This window comes from Egretta garzetta, unplaced genomic scaffold (assembly GCF_000687185.1).
Source record: "Egretta garzetta isolate BGI_Z169 unplaced genomic scaffold, ASM68718v1 scaffold30, whole genome shotgun sequence".
In the NCBI taxonomy this organism is placed as follows: Eukaryota; Metazoa; Chordata; class Aves; order Pelecaniformes; family Ardeidae; genus Egretta; species Egretta garzetta.
In genome coordinates, this window is record NW_009258383.1 from 2140622 (window position 1) to 2161334 (window position 20713).

At 38.8% G+C, this 20713-nt stretch overlaps 1 protein-coding gene across 1 annotated transcript in view; it reads left to right on the forward strand.

Annotated features, from left to right (window-relative positions):
- CDK14 (cyclin dependent kinase 14) overlaps window positions 1–20713 on the forward strand; it is a 316876-nt gene that overhangs the window by 92399 nt on the left and 203764 nt on the right. The window contains exon 4 of the mRNA XM_035897109.1: window positions 10463–10542. Coding sequence (XP_035753002.1) covers window positions 10463–10542 — 80 coding nt within the window. The remainder of the gene's footprint in view (window positions 1–10462; window positions 10543–20713) is intronic.

The window sequence follows — 20713 nt, forward strand, 5'->3', positions numbered from 1 at the left end:
ATCTCTCAGTAGCTTTGGGATTGATGAGCATAATGACAGCTGATATGAATAAAAACATGTTCTAAATGTAAAAGAAGCATTTATACATCTGCCATGCCAGTGCACGTATCATCTTTCGCTGGCAGCTTTCTTCAAGCAAATGCAGTTGTGTTGTATTGTTAATGGTTCAGTTATGCATCACCAGAAGTTCCAGACATTATACGTATGCAAGCTTTTTATTGGGCTCTACGTAATATGAGAAAACCATAGATTTCAGCTTGTGCTTTATTACTAAAACCCTTTAAAAATCACAGCATGTATCTGGTGATAGTTATCCCATATGCCTTGGCTTTCAATAAGACTGAGGTAAGGCAACAGGGTTGCTGGATGTCCCGTCAATCAGTGGAACAGACTGAAAGTTAAAATAAAGGCAAAGTGCTTCCCTGAAACTATTTCATTCAGAGGTGATTTGTGAACGTGTTAAGAAACATAGATTGGTTAGAAATATTAATTTGTTTTAGTAGAGCTGACTGCAGATCTGTAAGAAATACTTCAGTGATTTTAATGGTAGTTGAATAATAAATTGAAATTACTGGGCTCTCTGCATTCTCCATTATAAATAGCAAGCTCTGAATAAGTAGTGTGAATTATAACAATTATATATAACTTCATTCTACTGCTTCGTAACATCTTTTTCAAGGTCTTTAAAATGTATTTTGAGAAAAGTGTGTGCAACCAGAGTGTGGATAAGAATGCGTATGCAGAGAATATTCCTAATGTAATAGTCTTTTACCACCTTAATTTTGTTTGGCTTACTTTTTTTTCTCTGCTGGCAACTGAATAATTCCGGTATTACACAGCACTGTCCAGATTCAGCACCTCCAGTCCAGACTTCTGTTTCTTGAACTAGAGAAACAGTTGAACTTCTTCACAGCAGGAGGAGGTTATTCCTTAAGAACAGGGGAACACTACAGGGGTTATCTGCTATTTCTAAAGGAGTTGTTGGTTGAGATAATGCAGCCCTGTTACCTCTTCTGTCCCCATGACAAATTGAATAATCTGTGGCCTAGATGATATCCCCAAAGAAGAGAGCATCGCTGCTACGACACAGTATTGGAGAAGACCAATGGATGGGGGCCCAAATGGGAGATGGGCCAGTGTTGGCTTTGGCCATTCCATGAGAGCCTAACTTCGCTGCTGCAGAAATTTTTTCTAGCACCTGATGTAGGTACATAGGGTGAGACTGTGGTGTACATCACTGTGTTCCCCTAGCTACAGGCTCAGTGAGAAGAAAAATGAGCAAAATACATCAAAAGAGAGCTGTTTGTTTTGGCAGTTTTGACTGCTGAAGGATTAAGCCCTCATGGCATACTGCAGAATGCAGACATGTTGTTTATGTGGAAAAGCTGGTAAGACTTGTACAACAAGTGCATTTTGGTCAGATTTTTGAGAATCCTTAACTCTCAACCAACTCTAATACTTGGCTTTCTCATTTTGCCAAAATGTTTCTGAGATGTGTCCTTAACTGTAGGGGAGGATGGAGAATTTAAGATCAGCTTGAGCTGGTTTGGATGACGCTTTGTACTCAGAATTATTATGCTTAATATTTATCACCAGCTGCATGTGGCAAGTAGTGGGGTTTGGGTTTTTTTAAGTGCATTACCTGAGATACATTTCATCCTTTGAAATGATTTTCCCTGCTGATCATAATGATGGAATAAAAAATTGATGATCCTAGCTTACTAATTGATAAGACCAAAGATACTTACCTGTCTCCATAGACACTAAATCAGCCATTCCTTTCCCAAAATTTGAAGTAATGTGTGCAGTAACTTGTTTTCAGGCTTTACAACTTGGAGCAGGGTCAGTGGTACCAAGCCCTTGCCTTCCTATCAAACTGATTAATTTTCTGTCTGTTTGAGTATTTGTGGCAGTATCCCAGGAAAGTGAAATGAAGTGGGCTAATTTCTTTTACTGGATGATGGATTTCTCTTTTTGTAGTCAGATAAAAATGATTCCCTGGAGTGAGGCAGCAGCAGAGTGAACGGGACTGTATTACTGAGGAAAGTGAAGCAGTAATCTCTCAGGCTGGGCTTTTTTGTTTACTGGAGAAATAGCCAAGCAGCCATTTGTTTCTGGCTGACGGTTGCATCAATAGGCAAATCTGTTTGATTTCACATGTTGCACATCAGGCATGTGTAATGAAACTCATCTTGGCATGTTCATTTTCTACTTTCGATCAGGTTAGATTCTCACATGTTACTTTGTAATATAAAATCTCAAGAGGCTGCTTACTGCATGAAATTCAGACCACTTTGAAGTGATTTCTGCTTTTTTTTTTTTTAATGTAAAATTTTGGAGAAGTAGGCCTAGTAAATTACTGATAATGCTATAAAAATGATGCGAGTTCCATTGACTAACTCTAAACATTTGCCATGCAATGGGTGCAATGTAGTAGATGCCTTCTGAAGTCTTGTATCATTTTATTTTGTGGTTGAGCTGAAGAAGTGCTGTCTGTCTGTATTGACATGTATATCTTCCTCCTGCCATTGACCTTCCTTTCTTGATTATAAATTCACCTGAATGTACAGCAATGGGATCTGGCTTGATCTGTGGCACATAAATACTGATGTGAATTATGAGAGCCTGGAGACGAAGCTGGTGACAGCACAGGGAAGCTGCTGCCAACCAGAGCCCCTTACAAAGCAGTGTGGAGGCCTTTCATCCCCACACTGGGAACTCTACATATTGCACTTAAGGGAAAAAAACTGTGCTTTTGGCAATATTACGAGTTGGCATGGTTTCCATCCTCACCTCCCACTGTGTTCAATTGCCCTTCAAGGCAAAGAATTAAAAAAGATTAGCTCGGTTAAAGCGATGTGGTCTGTGACTGCTGCTTGCACAGCATGCATCTGTGTTTGGGAGGCAAACCAATGGTATGTCCAGTGCTTCTGCACCACTGTAATCTTGATCTCCTTCTTGCTTGTCCGTGTAATTTTTAGTGTACCTTTACTTTTTCTGGCACCTTTACTAAGTTGCATGTGCTCAAAGTATTGCAAAAATCTGTAGAATTTGTAACACAGAGGCCTATTAACACATTTTTACCTAATTTCCCTACTACAAAATTGTGGTCCATATCCCTTTTAACTATTAATATGAGAAATTGGTAGAGTACTGAGCAGAGCACAGTAGAAGCTGATGCTGTCAACAAGAGCTCAGAGGCTGCAGAGGTGTAGGGCAGTCCTTCAGTCAAGGTACCTCTCCTGTTTCTGTTTGAAATCCAAATTTTTTGTGTTCAAGGTGATTCCAATGCCTGCCCAAAGATGAAAGGTATTTTTTCAGGTAGCCAGGGCATTTTACGTTTATCTCCATCAAAGGCAATACCTTTTACTATTCACCTGAAATTGGTGGTTCGTGGTATAAAGAGTGGATCTTAAAGAGAAATCGTGCTTGGGAGGGCAGGCACCATGCGCACTGGCTGTGGTTTCCATGAGGTGTTATTCTTGGAGCAGCAGGGAATGTTTGAATGATCAGTGGGAACCACTTGTATTTTTTTTTGGCATGATGTATTGTAGTACGCATTATGAATGTATAGCTGACCATCACATTTAATATATACATGTTTGTGGATGGCTGCTCACAAGAAAAAGGGTGACTTAAGTATTTTGATTGTTATATTTATGATGCTGAAACCTTCACTGAGGATGACTGTCAGGGCTAATTGCTGTTCTGACTTTTTTTTAAGTTGCAGAATTTATTGTACTTGTCATGAAACCTCCATGACTGTCTCACTGTCTTTTATTTTGTTTTATGTGCAATCTATTGCAAGTGCCATAGGTGTCGGATGGCCTAAAGAACTGGCCATGGTTTTGTCTGTCATGCTGTCACTTTTTAGTCATTCTCCTAGCTTTCCTCCATACCCACGTGAGGTATTGTGTTCACATGCTCTCTTAATAGGTTTCATGTGCAACAGTCCAGTTCACAGGTAATATTTTCTTCACATTTTGGCCAATTTACTCAGACTGAATATTTCAAAATTGCTCTGGTTCGTGGTGCCTCAGTGACCTAAACTTTCTGAGCCTTTTCTGCTATTTCTTGCAAATTGTGTGAAATCAGTGTTCATCTACAAATGAAACTCTTTTCATCTGAGGATACCAGATGGCTGGAAAAGGAATATATATATTCATGGATTATGAAAAGGCACTTTGTGGTTACCTACTAGAGCTTCCCAATTTTTTTCCCCTTTGTCTCCCCCTCATTTTTTTTTAAACTGATGTGATTAACTGATTTTTGTAGGCTGCTTTTTACTATACGTTTTAAAGTTACAACATAGGTTTATAAAGAGTGTACATAGGTGCTTGAAAAATATCTCAAGCATTGTAAATCAATAATAAAAACTGTAACTTCAAGTTGAACTAGATACAAAACTAATGATAACTAGATGTTGAACTAAAATGCCCAATGATGGAAAAATTAGTAAAGTAGTGGAAGTACTAAAATAAGTTACTAAGATTCTAATTAGAAAATGACTGACTGACTGTATTCATCCCTTACTGAGTGAATTTCACAGTGTTTAAAAGAAATATTGGGAGATTTTTCCTCTATAGTCATATATATAAAGAGAACATTACAGTGTATATGCTGTGCTTCAACCTGCAAAGCAGTTTATAGAGGTGACTTAGCTTTGTTGTCTCTCATGGCAGGGAATGAAACTGAGGAAAGAAAATCTATTATATCACTTACCCAGGATTGCACAGGAAAATGTGGTAGAAAAAACTAGGATAGAACATAGTTACATTGGATGCAAGTGCTAAAAGTTATTGGATAGTAATTTATTGGCACTGACACATATATACATGATGGGAATGGTACAGCAAACACTGAAGTAATTTGCCAACTAAATGCCATTATGCACCAATGTATCTTCCAGTTAGCTGCGGAATGGCATCTCTCAGAAGATCCCCTGTGACTGTCAGTGTGCAGAGTTGTAAGAAGCCACTTTACTTATAAGTGATACCACTATGTTTGTCTTCAAATTATCTTTATATGGAAATCGGTTCTTTATATGAAAATCAAGGGGGCCCAAAGAAATGTGAGGTGCATGGAGGAGGACCGGTGCTGTGCATCGCTCTCCCTGCTGCCGGTCCCAAGTGATTGGCTTCCAGCAGGCGTGAGTCAAATGCAGCACCTGAGCTTAGATGAGCAGCTGATTAGTTTGGACTGAACAATGTAGCCTGGGAGGTAGGGATGAGGGACCTGGAGGTAAATGCTCTGATACAGCTCACCAGCTCCTGTTCAAGTGAGGGCTGCCACATTGTTTGTATGAGACTGCCTTGAGCCCTGTGAAGAACAGGATCCCTGAGTTCCGGTGACAACACTAATTAATAATTTAAATCCTTGTCGTGGTTTAACCCCAGCTGGCAACTAAGACCCACACAGCCGCTTGCTCACTCCCCCTGATGGGATGAGGGAGTGAATTGAAGAGTGAAAGTGAGAAAACTCGTGGGTTGAGATAAAGACAGTTTAATAGGTAAAGTAAAAGCCATGCATGCAAGCAAAGCAATTCATTCACTGCTTCCCATGGGCAGGCAGGTGTTCAGCCCTTTCCAGGAAAGCAGGGCTCATCACATGCAATGGTTACGTGGGAAGACAAACACCATCACTCCAAATGTCCTCCCCTTCCTTCTTCTTCCCCCAGCTGTATATGCTGAGCATGACATCATACGGTGTGGGACATCCCCCTGGTCAGTTGGGGTCAGCTGTCCTGGCTATGTCCCCTCCCAGCTTCTTGTGCCCGCCTAGGCTGCTCACTGGTGGGGTGGGGTGAGAGGCAGAAAAGGCCTTGGCTCTGTGTGAGCACTGCTCAGCAGTAACGAAAACATCCCTGTGTTGTCAACACTGTTCTCAGCACAAATCCAAAACACAGCCCCATACCAGCTACTATGAAGAAAATTAACTCTACCCCAGCCAAAACCAGCACAATCCTTCATGTCTCTCAGAACTCTTTGATCTTCTATTTTTCAGCCTTAATAAACTTCAGCACTCTGAAGTATCTTTAATCCACTGGCTTCTTCTAAAGCAAGGTAACTTTTCTTTCGGATGGAGGTTAAAAGGTGGTGGGAGTCAAAAAGAGAAATTGAGGGGCCATGTTAATCCCTTGAGTATTTGCAACATAGGGCTTAGACTGTAAGTGGGTTTTGTAAACTATAAATGTAAATCCTTTTCGGTAACAAAAATATAATATAAACCATGTTTACATTGAACTGTCTTTTATGATAAGGATTAAAAAAAGTGTTTCCCTTAATGTGGAATTAGTTATTCATTGGTAGAATAATCAGAGGTGACTAAACCTGCAGTGAATTTGTCTCTGTCAGATTTATTCAAAGGAAAATTCTGGCAGAGCATGGTTTCATTAGGCCACCATGGTCTGTCCAGGGTTTTAGAAGTCTGTGACATTAGTATCACTACAAAGAAGATGTAATTAGATATTCTCAGGGTTTGATCATCAAACTTTGAGCTTCTCGTGTCAATGAATATTTAACATTTGAGTTACTTGTCTTCATAAAAATCAGTTTCTTCAAATGTGTATCACAAATACAAATATCACAAGAGCATTGGCCCAATACCGTCTACTGATTTTTCCTTGCAGAAATGTTCCCGAGCTTGAATTATGAACTCAGCTTCAACTCCAGCCAGTAACAAAACTCTGTATTAAATAAACAGATTGAAATCAGAGTGGCAGATTTTATGTTAATTCACTCTTCTAAATTTGTTATATTCAGAACATTTATTGCATCTAAATATAACTGAAGAACTTGAGAAAATAGTGTTATTGTACCCTTTTGTTCTCCATGTGTCATCGTCAGCATTATCCTCAGTGAAGCCAATAAGTCACTTTCGATTCATCAATATTATATGTTCTTAATGATGCATTAAAGCATTAAATAATTTCTAATCTTCTCTACTGTCTCATAAATGGTCATTTTTATAAATGTATTTATTTTGGTAATGCTGATATGTGCTGTTTTAGAAAAGGCAGAATGATACATACTAGCATTTTTTGTAATATCTGGCTCATTTGTGGCTTTTATAATATGCAGACTTTTACTATATGCCCTGTAAAACAATTTGCTCTCATTTTTCTTTTGCCTACATTGCATATAAAATCAGAAATATATTAGAAGAGATTATGTAATGTTAAAATGCTGAATTTCCATAAATTGGAAAACTGTCCATCAGCTGCTGGACTTCTTCAGGACTTCTGTCCTTTCTTTGAAGATTTTTGGATGAGAGAGAGAAAGAGAGAGTGAGTTAGGAAGCAGGACAGCTTGCAAGTTAGAAAATAGGAATTTTATAATCAATATTGTCCTTAATAGAAACTAATGAGGCAGTTGACAGGATGGACATAGGATGATAAGATAAGTGAAATCCTTGGCCCAGTTAAGTGTATTGTTTTGAGAAGCTGTGAAATTGTTTACTTTGGACAGTGAACAAGAGAGGTAGTTTAATGAATCCTAGATGTTAAAAGGGACAGCAGAGTTGCATTTTCACTGTCTCAAAGGCTGTCTGCCTGTCAGCTTTTCTACTTCTATTTGAAAGTAATGAAAACACTGAGCATGCTTTGAAAGTTGTGGAAGACAAACGTGAAGTAATATCTGGCAGGAATTCTGATAACCTTATCTGATCACTACGGAAGACTGCAAAGACAAGTTCTGATAGGTTGCAGAGGTAATTTTCTCCAGGTATCTCTTTTTCAATGTTGTTTCTAAGGAAATTGCCACATTATTTTGGCATATCATCACAAGATTCAGGGCATAATTTCATGACAGTGCTGGCTTGGTCCCATGGCTCATTGCTTCTCAAGAGGTGGTCCCAGTTCTTCTTCTCATGTATTTTCTAGTGGGTTTTGGGTTTAAAATGTAAAAAAAAAGCCTTTATCTTTTTTTAAAATATGATTTAGCTCTTTTGGAAAGGCCAGTCTTCTCCTATTTAAAGCTCCCTAAGCAGTCTCACTGTAGGGTCTATCAGGAAGAAGAGCAAATACAAGACAGTGGCAGAGTGTGTGGCAGGGATTTAGCAGGAGCAAGGCTATACCCTAAGGTATCCATTAGCTCATCTCTGCAGCATCATCTAACCGTGTCCTGAGATTGCATCAGTGGGAGAATAGTTAAAGGATGTGCATATACACCCTTTTAATTGATGCTTCATCACTTCTGACATCTCCAGATTGATACACTCCTGTTTATAGAAAATGAGCTGAAAAAAAAGGTTTTAATGACTGGGTAGTAAATGAGAATAAGGAGGCTGTTTTATTCTGGAAATTATAGATTGATATATTGGAGATAAATAATACTAAAGGGGAGAATGAAATCCCAGAGGAACATTACTTGAGATTAGTTCAAGCATTTCGATAGTACTAAGAGTTGCCATGATGTCAATCAAGATGCTGACAAGTACCAATGACAAGGTGGCAGTGATAACTAAATAGCACAGCCCACCTACTGTGTTTAATTGTGAATTCTTCAAAATGAGTTCCATACTATTGCTGTTTGTGCTATTTATTACTCTTAATGGATCAATGGAATGTAGAATTTTGGATTAAAAAGAACATAATCTACACAACGCTGCGTGCTATTGCCTGTCTCTCTGGCAAGAGACTCCACATCCCTATTTCCTTAGTACCTCCTTCATCTGCTTTTTTTCTGTTGTGTTCTGCATTGACTTCTCTGAATGCAGCATCTGTCTTCTTCTTGATCTGCAAAATTATCTTGCTTTTCTTATTTAAATTCCTCCTGCACAGTTACTTCATCTATGGTAAAATAATCAAGTTATCCAGGTGTCTTAACTTATTTATATGTATGTGATAGGTAGGGTGGTGTGTTGATGGAGGAATTGAAAACCGCACACATATATGAACAGCATTTCTATCATCCGTCTTTCTACTTCTGCTTTTATGATGGTTTATTCTCCTGTGTGGGCATGACACACGAAAGTTACTTGAGGCAAGGCTTATCTTTTTCTGATACTAGAAGTCCTTTTTAATTCTAAACAAAAATATATGCAAGGCAATTATAAGGAGAAATCCAGATAATCCTGTAGGGCTAAGCTGATAATTATCTTTCAATGGTGACTAGCGGCCTGAGACTTGAACTGGTGCCAGTCGGAAGTATTGTGAATAGTTGGAAGGTGATGAGTACACCATCTTTGGATAACCAGGATTTCTTAAATTGCTCAGAGTCATTACGCAATGCTGTGTATAGGGCTAATGAGATTCTGGCAATTGTAAAAGAAGAGTAATCAGAAGAAACAAGATGGTAGCCATCCTGTCGCTGAAGTCATCTAACTACAAAAATCACAAGCCTGAGGGAGAAGATTAATTCAGGCTTGGTAGCTGTCTGTATCATCTTGCTTAGAAAAAAGAGTACATCTCCTAGGGCCCAGCACAATAGGGAATTACCTCCATGACTACAGGAGTGTGAAAGCTCCAATGCTTCCTTGGGCTTTGTGGCTGTAAAGGCTAATTTTGCTTTTACAGAAAGAAATTGCAATAACAACAACAACAACAACAACAACAATAATAATAATAATAATAATTTTTAAATGGCAATTTTATTATGCCTTTTTGGTAATCTGTCCTCACCATTGCTTGTTATACCTGAGAGTTTGTTAAAGTTTCAGAGTATTATTTTGTTCTTGAGGAGGGTAATCGATACCAGTTTTTATCTTTCATCCAGTTTTTCTGAGATTTGATTTGGATAAACTGAACTGACTGGATTTTTTTTGCAAGGCCTTGAATGTGATTCATGTGTGGTGAAATTTTGAATGCTAGAAGTGATACCAGCTGAATAGGTTTGAAACTATGGTGACCTGTTGTGAAGTTTCATCCCTTGGAGCACAAAATTTTTTCAATCTTATAAATGAGAGTCATTATAATCCAAGACTAGCCTGGGCCATGTAGTCACGAGTGTACCTTAGGAACAGTCCTGCCCTAATGGGAAATGGCCAGTGTGACCTAAAAAACATTTCCCAAACTTCCATAGCTTTTTGAGAGCAATAATTATGGGTATGATGCAGTGGGAAGGAGGCAATCAGTATAAATATGGATGTACTGCTAGTGGGGTGATTGGTGAAAATCATATGCCTTTGAACAATTTGATGAAATAAAGGACAGATACCTTAAAACCATATTTTACAATGTGATACTTCTTAACAAAGCTTCAGTTTAGTGCTGTGATAGAAAGGAAACAGACTGACTCACAGAAAACTGAGATCATTTCTTGGATTGGATCTGAGTGTGAAAATATAAAGTTGACATTATGGAAGCTATGAAGTGTTTCTTACAGTGCTATAAATGAATCACTGGCATTGACAGGAAGAAATTGAATAAGTACATGATGGGAAACAAGTTCTATTATGAGAAATACTGTTTCTGCTTTAATTTTGTTTTTTCATTTCTCCTTTCCCTCCCCTCTTTCCTTTTCAGGGTAAATGGAAAGCTGGTGGCATTGAAGGTGATTAGATTACAAGAAGAGGAAGGAACCCCATTTACCGCTATCAGGGAAGGTATGCACTCACATTTAATGATTATACATGGGGTTTATTGTAATTACATTGCAATTCTTATTTCTGTGCCATGCTATAGTGAATAACTTGAGAATTCAAATTATATGGTTATGTTCTCAGTAGGAAGAAACTTTGGTGCTTCGCAAACAAAGCCTCTGGTGTGGGAGTTCTTGTTAAAAAATGCAGCTCTACCTCTGCTTTGGCTCCTGTTAGATTTACTATACAAATGAGTACTTAAGAGCATGTTTTAAGGTGGGTGTGAGAAGTCACTCTGGAAGATACGGGAACTGTGTAAGTCTTGTTTCATGCCTGCAGGCAGCACCTAAGATGAAGGTAGATGTAATTTTTCATATACCCACAGCATAAAGTAAAAAAAAAGCATTTCTTGATGAAGGCAATCAGAAGATCAGGGAGCAAAAATACAGGCATCTTAGAAGCTGTGTGTAGTTTGGGACTAGCTTTTGTTTGTTTTTACTTCCAACTTGTGTGGCTTGGGAATGACTCTTATCTAGCATGCTTGGAGATGCCTGTCATGCTTTCTGCTCTGCTCCTTTCTCCTTCCTTGTCAGCATCTCATGGTCCCTTGGGTGTCTTTACCGGAGCCTGCCTGTGTCAAGTTCCTTTGCAGAAACTGCTGGATGTGCCTTCTCTGCGTGGGCCTCTTCTGGTAGAAGGTACTAAAAATGAGCCTTGGTAGAGTAATAATAAACAATTTACCATCAGACCACTGATTCAGACTCAGCTGAAGCTGGTAGCAAACTAAAGAGACAAGGCTACTGCAGCTTTTGAGGGACCTTTTGAAACTGTGCTGACTACCTTGGCGTAATTCCCGAGGTGGGAGGTACCAGGACATCAGCCCTCACAGGGTCCACAGCGTGGCCCTGTGTGGGAGGCATGTGGCTCCATGGCCATCGCAGCTGCAGTCCCAGCAGCGGCAGCTCCCTTGTCCCTCACTCCTGCCTGTGTTCCTGCAGCCGTCCATGTGCCGTATGTCTGTCTGTACAATGAGGCTGTTTGGGGGTGGACTGGGCAAAAATAATCTGTGTTGCATGTGACTGATACCCTGAAGTTAGAAAGCTTTAAAGTCCTGTGGATTTCCATCCCAAGGTTGTGCATTTTTAAGGGGGCTCTTTCACAAAGGAGGGGAAACCACGGGTGGCCAATTTACGAAGGAATTTCAGCAGTTCTTCTGTACTGCTTTGTTTGACTAATAATTATTGAATGATCTGACACATTTATTCATAATGATATATATTTTATCTGTGAGCTGTCTGTCCCCACAGCTGTGCCGTGATAACGAGGTGTGCAGAGGGTTATGAACGCAGCTTTCAATATTTGTAAGGCCGAGTTCAAGCCGTAACAGCCTGTGTTTCAAATATGTTTATTGTTCTTCAGGTTTTTAGTTGATATGGTACTGACTTAAGAAAAAAATAGCAGATACGGCTTTCTTGTGCCTTTTTAGTGTCACTTAAAAGGTTTTTTAATGTAAGCTTGGTCTAGATGAAAGTTTATACTGTTAAAACTGTCAAAACCAGTATAATGTGTTTTCTTTCACAAATAGTTTGTTGGGGGAGCTCAGTGTAAATAAGTATTCATTAGGAGCAAGAACAGAGATTTTATCACTTGATTTTTTTTTTTAAATTATAAAGGCACACTTGCGTGAAAATACTTTTCACACTGTCATTGGGGAAGTTTTCCTTTTAGCCATGACTACAGCACTGTAGTTGAAGCCAGTTACAATTCTGTTATTTTAATATTAGTAGAACAAAGCTTTTGTCTAGAAAAGCTCTTAAAGTTATTAATGAATATATATTTTCTTAAGTATGTGATGTCTCACTGATTTTGATGGGACTATATACATCCATTGTATTTCTAAGTACTCATCTAGGCTGGGACTAGATCCAAAGCATATTAGCCTAATGAGAGGGTTTTTTCTCTACTTTTGTAGACTCTTGATTAGGTGGGGTCAAACTCAGGTTATAGGTTGGTTGGTTGTGGGTTTTCTTGGTAAATGTAATTCAGATGTAATCCTGTCTTCTCCTGAGTAGTGGAACTCCATTCAGATCTGTAGGAGCTATTAAGAGAAATACAGTCTTACATGCAGAAGTCAGACACACATGATGTGTAAGATGGGAAGGGGAAAAATCTGTATCTAGATAGGCTTTGGCTTTTCTGTAGTTTGTTTTGATTATGTCAGAAACACATATTAGGGCCAGAAAAGTAAGGAAGGCTATATTACAAATGTGACTTTCAGAAGGTAATCTCAGTGATGTTGTGCCAGACCTGTATTATTTGACAGTAACGCTACAGCTGTGGACTTTGCTGGCAGGACCTGAGGAAGCTGTTGCTTTCCTATTAGCAGCATCTAAACCATCTTGGACGTGCTGGGTTCTGTAATGCAGTTGGGGCTGATCTTGGCTACATGGGTGGGGGGAAAAAAGAAAAAAAAATAAAAATAAATGCTTGTGTAAGCTCCTGAGGTTATCTGGTAAGTTTGAGACAGAAAAACAGTAGGAATGGGACACTGTGTTGAGCAGATTTTTGTTGATCTCTGTTGGCTGATTGAGGGCTCCAGCCCTATAATTTAGACTGGGACAATTAGAACAAGGACAAATACCACTGAAGATGAGATCGACTTCTAATTTCAGTTATCTGAGGGGTAGTGTTGCCCTAATCAAAAAATGCATGTATGCTATCGTGAGCCAGAGGTCTGTTGGAGGGCATTTCTTTCTGAAGACTTTCATAATGGAGAAACCAGTCAGGTTTCAACCTTGACTTATTCGTTATTTTCTAATTTTCCATCAATGCAAGGCAAATTCAGGCAGCAGTCTAGTTATTTGTAAATTAAAACTACTGTAAGTAAACTGTTTAACATTTCTCGTGGCTCCTTGGGTAAAGCATTGAGAGAAAATAGCATTCCTGTGCTGTGCTCCTAATGGGGATGCTGTGTGATGTTAATTAGGGGGAAGTTACAGGCTGAAATCTTAAGCAGTGGTCATGCTGAGGAAATTTTGTAGTTGTCTGTGTACAGGGAAGCGTATTGTTATTGTTGTGACAGCAGCAGAATGAAGCTCAAAGAAAAACAAAGCTACAAACAAAAAAGACTAAGAGAAGTAGGAAAATGCAGGATATAAATATGGAATAGGTGACTGAGGAAACAAGCACTAACTTCGCTGAAACAAAAAATAGAAGGAAAAATAAAAAAAAAAAATTCCCTCAGTAAAGCTGCATAAGAAAAATCATCGTTAATGACTTGGGGAGGTTTAGCTGAAACTTTGATTAAAGCTTATAAAGTAATTCTGCTTTTACAGCAGATGGGGGGTTGTGTCTTCTACCATTTATCAAAGCTACAGAATTTTGAATGAAATTAGGTAAATGTGGCTTATTTATCGGTGCTGCTCAGCTTTCTATTGAATTTCTAGAACAAAATTTAGAAGTAGCCCATGCTAAATGTTCTTTCAACTTGGTCTGAGTCAGCTGTACCAGCTTGCTGATTCTTTCGTTTAGTGGCATGCCGTTTGCAGGACGTTTCACTCTGAATTTAACTCGCTTAGTCTGGGATAATCTAATTCACCTTTGAAGAGCCTGAGAAAAAGAAAAAAAGGGAAAAAAACAGAAAAAAAGCGCAACTGATTGGATGCTCATGCCTGAGTGGGTTAAACCTATGTGATTTTCTGATCACATATATATGAGTGGTGCAGGATGTTGTATTCTAAATGTGCCTGCAACTGTGATCTCTGAGACAGCATGGAGTCTGAAAGTCATTTACATGCTATTTTCTCATTTAAGCTAAATTTGGTAGAATACAGATTAGCAAATGATTTGTCTTCTGTGTTAGTGTAGTTGTAGTTCATTCTTTCACTGTAACTCTCATTATCAGCTGTTCAGAGATGTTTCAGCATCAGACCTGAAGTGTTATTAAATCTACTGCAGCCAGTGGAAAAGTTCACTGACCTTAACTTTTATAGTCCCCTAATTTCCTGTGATACCATGTGTTCATCTAGGCTAAATACTGAACTGTGCGGTAGATTCTAATTCTGGAAACAGCTTTATTTACAATCCTGTAGTTATCTTGTTTGATTTCTGAGTAATAATATCCCTTATAGCCAGTATGACAAAGATTTGCTTTTTGGGTGTGTATGTAGACAAACACCCCTTGGTTTTATTGCTACCTTGCTCATGATGTTAACTTGCTTACTGTGTTCCTTTCTTGGGCAATAAAATTATTTCTTCCCCATCCTAATTGTGAAAACTGTTTTGTATTTAGTTTTCATTTTCCACCCTTGGAAATATTGCTGCTTCTTTGCTCTGCTTAATTTGATTTACTAATAGTAACAAAACTCTATTCTAGTGTTTTAATAATGATAATGTTTCATTTTCTGTAGGCCTAAATGATGTTTCAGAGCATCATCCAAACCAGGCATGTTTTGTAGGTATTTTTGTACTTTGCCATTTAAATGCCATGATTAGGCAACTTTTAGTTTATTTCTCTCTTTTTATTAATTTTTGCATTTACAACTTGTAATTAATATGTATTTGTACCTATTTGTGTTTCACATTTAAAAGTGTTTAGATCAGAGACTTACTCTACGTCTTCGGTTTGAAAGTTGCCCAGATAATAATTTTCCATCTACTCCAGTGTCGAAGGCTGTGGGAAAATAGTACATAAATGCTTTGGAAACAGGCAGCTGTCTTGCATTATAAAATTACAAAGAACACAGGATTTGCTTAATTAATTTCTTTAACTTAAATTTTTGAAGAGCAGTTCAGCACGCATACTGAATAAATTTGTTTTGTGATGTGTGGGAGAAAATTTAATCCTTATCAGTGCCAGTATAGAGCAAGGAGGAAGGATGCCTAATTCTTGACCACAAAACATCTTCAGAAGTCTTCAGAGTTTCAGGCCTCTTCCATCCATATCTCACTGTGTGGTAGGAGGGAAGAAGAGAAACAAAAAATAAAAACCTTAGAGGGTATTTAAGAAAGAAATGTGAGTCCATCTTTGTGCCCCAGACTGGTCAGACTTTCTGAGGTTGGGAGGTTTTCTGAGGCCTCCCCTTCTGAAGTTGTCAGGCTGGAGGGATTTAAGTCTTCAAGACCAGGTTGAACAGGGCTCTGAGAAACCTGATCTAGTTAGCGGTGTCCCTCCTCACTGCGGGGGGGTTGGACTAGATGACCTCTAGGGGTCCCTTCCAACCCAAAACATTCTATGATTCTAGGATTCTATGACTCTAATCTTCATGAAACTTTTACCTGTGGAAAACAGAAGCAGAGTAACTGCTAAGGAAAAAGTACAGGGAGGATCAGCAGTTTGCCACTCTTACCTAAGTGAATGTGTAATTTATTGCTCCGGGTTCCTAATGGGTGCACAACTGAAAATGCTGCTGTGTAGTAACAATACTGCAAGTGATATAAAGCAGCTGTGCTTCTGTATTATCAAGAGAAATAGCACAGTCTGTACCTGTACCATCTAAGGAAGGTCTTCAGAAAATTATATTTTTACTCACTAAATACAATTCTTGTAACCTCATATTGAGTTATTACCTGAGTTACTGCACACACTTCCCAGCTCAGTGATTTTTGACTGATGTATAGCATAATGATCTTTACAACTTTTAAGTCAACAAATGACCTCATGGCACTAGTTAGATGACTCACGGTGATAAGACTCCTATTCATTGTATTAGAGTAGGTCTGGAAGGTTGTATGCTGTAGGTCAAGGGCATAAAGAAGCAATATCTGCCTGGGTGTTTTAAGAGTCGTTGGTTGATCTAGTGGTAGAAGGTAAACATGAAAACTGCAGTGGGAATCCCCATCTTTGTCTGCCAGTAAAGAGTAAATTATTCTTTTTTTGGAAGTTAAATTATCTTCTTACAAAAACCAAACTGATTCTTCCTTTTATGCAGGGTTTTTAAAATGTTTTGTTGTTTTTTGTTTTTTGTTTTTTGTTTTTTTAATTCAGGAAGTTTGACAGCTGCTTTCTTTTGAGTGATAGGAGTTTGGAGGACTTTCACATTTCCTTCACAAAGTCCAGTCAAAAAATTTAAATTTCTGTAACTGAAATGCCTAAAAGCTTCATATGTGTCTGGCTCAACAAGCCTCCGGAAACTTCAAGAGATTAAATTTAAGATTATGGAGATGTAACTATTCTGAGCATGCATGTCACATGAGTTACTATAGGGGTTTTGTTTCTTTATTTTTTTAGAGTCTGAGGATAAGTTCACTCTCCCCAAAAGCCACATTGCTTTGGAGCATTTAAGTTAAAAAAGAAAAGGACAGTAGCTTGGATGTAGCTTGGGGAACTTTTTCATTGCCTACAGAGTTGGCAGAGCTGGTGCCTACTGCAGGCTAGATAGCTACAGCTCAATTAACTGTAAAGTCCCTGCAAAGCCAATGCAGCCTGTAATCATAACAGCTTTGTTTTTCAGTGTTGTTAAAAATAAAACACACAAGCCAAGAACCTCTGGGACACTTTGTCGCTGGATATTTAAGGTCAAGAAGTATTCAATAGCAAAGAAACTCCAGCAATTTTAATTTCTCTGTCTGGTCTCGTTCTGTTATGGGCATCCTGCAGCCTTACCCAAACTGGATGTTTCCTCAAGATAAAAGGGGAATACAAGACTTCCAAATTAAGACAGGTTGGGATTCAAAAACTACAGTACATTTGGAAAACTATGTTCCTGGGGCCTTTCTCATGAAATAAAGTCAGCTTTTAAAATTTCCAAGACTTTCTGCTGTTACTTATTTTTAAATATGGTGTCATGTTGTAGAGAAGTGTATATTCATTCTCACTGAACATTAAGAAAAGAAAAATTACCTTTAGTTTCTGAAGTTTTTATGACAGAACATTTTTTTGATAGCTCAGATTTTCAACCATGTTTCATTTGTGCTTTCTCCTGCTTGTGCGTTTGTGTACATTTGCGTATGTCCGAGAGGAGCATGCTAGATCCTCATCGATGTAGAGCTTTGAAGCAGCAGGAACTTTTGTCTTTAGTCTGCTTTGTCTCCTGCTGGTTTCCCCAGCCCTGACTGGCTGCTAATTTATTTTACTGACAGCATTCATTTGCCTTGCTCTGAAAGCAGTTGGTCCGACTGGCTGAAGCAGGTGAACTGAATTTCTGGTCATCTCAGATGAACATTGGAAAACTATCAGCTCTGCCATCTCAGATACAGTATGAGTGGTTACCATGATGTTTATTGTATCTTGCTTTTCAGTGTGTCCAAATTGCACTGTGCTCCTTCCTGACTTCTTTTTGGTGGACCAAACAAAGGCTTCTGTCCATGTAGGGTGCTCAGAAATGGGATTGATAAAGTCTGTTCTGCTTGTTTCTTTGTTCCTTGCTATTCATAGGCTGAGCATAACCTTTCCTTTTTTTTTAATTTCTTTTTTTTCTTCTTTTTACTGTGTAACAGATTAGTGGTTCTCACAGTTATAAAACCTTCAGGACAGCTGGGATTACATAAATGCAACATGAATGATGGTGTTTCCCCTTGAGAATCATGATACAAATTTTAAACTCTATAGTGAATTCCCATCATGTGGGAGAAGTGACATGCTTTTCTGAAAACTACAAATGAAAATTCCAAATGATCCAGCTTCATAGGGCTAAATCTGTTCCACAGAATATTCTGTCCCCTCTGTACTCCTCCCATTCCCTCTCCAAAGTTTTATCTGTAGCCTGCTGAGATGGAACACGGCTGTATCTATAGAATCTTCATTCCCCACTTTTGATGTGCAAGCTGTGATCTTCTTCTGGCTTTTGTTCCTGGGCACAGTTCAAGCAAGAAAAGGATGCAGTGACACTTTGAGGATTTTTTTGTGGGTTGTTTTTTTGTTGTTTTTTTTTTTAATATCGTCATTTCACCATCAGGAATCCTTTCCTCATCCTTGTCATCAGTTAGCTTAATGGTAGACCTTTCAGACTCTGCCCTACTTCCACTGAAGAAGTTGCCTGTGTGTCTTCAGTATTCACACAGAAGGTGTTGGATAAGGGATCTTGTGCTAGTTCCAGTGCTAGAAGGTTACAAATCTGTTAGTTCAGGGATGCTATTGAACCTTTCTCAGTAAGGCATTTGCCTACAGTTTCCTCTGACCTGAGTTTCAGGGCTTTCTGACTCGGCTTTTGGCCCTGCTGGGGCCTTCTGCTCTGAGCAGTTTTCTTCTGCTCAAAAAACGTTTCTCCTCTTTCCTATTTAATGCACGAGTTGGAACTGTTGCCTTATAGATTTGTCCTGTCTGCTGCTCTCTGTCCCTCATAGTATGATGGGAAAGGTAGAAAAAAAGATGGCAATTACAGAAAATGGAGGATGAAAAGCAGGTGGCAATCCTTTCTTCATATATAACTGTAATATGTAATTATAAGAAGTCCTACAGAACCCTTATGCAGCTCTCATGGCTTTCTTGTTTGAGTGGAAATTGGTGAGGGTCAGTCTTTTTATGCTGTATGCAAATTTAACCTCCTCTTACAGCACATGTTACCACCATAAAATGTAGAGCCAAGTTAATACTGCTCCAAGAAGCATTAATTTTTGCCCTGTGACCATATCCCAGTTGGAGTGGACTGAACTGGTGATACAGATACTAGCTGGTTGTTAATATGAATGGAGAAGCTAGCAAGTTATGACATCTCAGCTTGAATTGCCTAGAGACCCTAAGGGAGATGCCTTCCGTGGCCACCTGGCAAAATAAAACTTTGATATCATCTGATGTTGAGACAAAGAAATGTCTCCTGAACCTAGCTAATTCTTCAAATTGTTTCTTTGCTACATCTCCCTTTTGTGAAAGGAATAATCTCAGCAACAGTACCATTTAACCTTGTGATTAAAGTGGGGACTTTGAATCTGCACAGAGACGTTTGTCTTTGTCAAGACCTCTGAGTGCTTGGTGTGTGGTTTTTCCACTGCTGTGTCCTGGATTTTGAATGAATCAGAGCAAGGTGGCAACTCAGTGTTTGAGCCATTTCAGTTAGCCTGAGTTTTCTCCTTAGTCTTTTGTGCCTATTAAACTAGTAGGTGGCTGTTGTATCTCAGCAGAACTGGTTTCAACTTTGGGTAAACACAGAATAAAGACGTGAGAAGGTTGTTTGGTTTCCTGGTGTTAAATCTTTTCCTCCCTTGAAGGAAATACATCACTACATGTATGGGAAGAAGTGTGTGGACTGATATACATACTGTGTGTGCACTTGCCTCTTGTACGTCTTAAAGACTGGACATAGAAAGCTGATTATCCCTGTCCCCCAAACAACCAAAGCATTTGCAAAGAGTTGCATACTGGCTTTGGTCAACACAGAGAATGTCTAATGTGAGTTGGATGTGGACCCACACTAGGTAAAGACCAAATTCTTCCCAGGAAAGATGTCCATTTTTGTCAGAAGTTGTGTCTGAGACACATGGCAATCTTCTTGCTACTGACTACAGTCATCATTCAAAAACACATCATCAGAACAGTTTTTTGTGTTTTTAACACAGAAAGTTCATGAATGAGTTCTCCTAATTCTCCTGATGTGTGTAATTTATTTAGAAGTACAGTATCATACAGTCCTGGTTCTTCAGGCACGAGTATAACAATGAAGATGCGCATGTGCTACTGCTGGATCCACAACGGTGCCTTTGTTTTCAATGCTTTTGTCTCCATCCACAGCACAATAACTACTTTATTTTTTCCCTTGAATAAAACCCAAATAGTTTATTGCAAATTCATAACTTTGTTATAAGCAGGTCCTAAAATTAGGCACTGTTAGTTCCTTTCCAGACACAGGATACTGTTCTGTCTTAATATCTATATAAATCACTCTACATGAAAGGGAGAAAGATTCTTACTTGCAAACGATGGGGCCATGCCTTCAGAAGTGCCTTGCTAGTTGAGAAGACAGACAGCATGAAAGAGGATGAGGCCACGACAGTATTTTGCTCTGCTGCCTTTTATTCCCGTCTTTTGTGGTAATGATTCAATTCCTCCTTAAATATGTTGTCTATTCAGGGAAGTAAAAAATCCCAGTACGGTAAAATGCTATGTTCAGATCACCATACTTTGCTTAAGATATTAAGTGTGGATTGTTTCTAAACTTCAAAATACTGGGGAGATATTGTCAGTAGCCTACCTCTTTGTACTGGCATGAAATACGACAGCAGCCACTGTAGTCAATATGCATGCACTAATACCGTCCTCCCG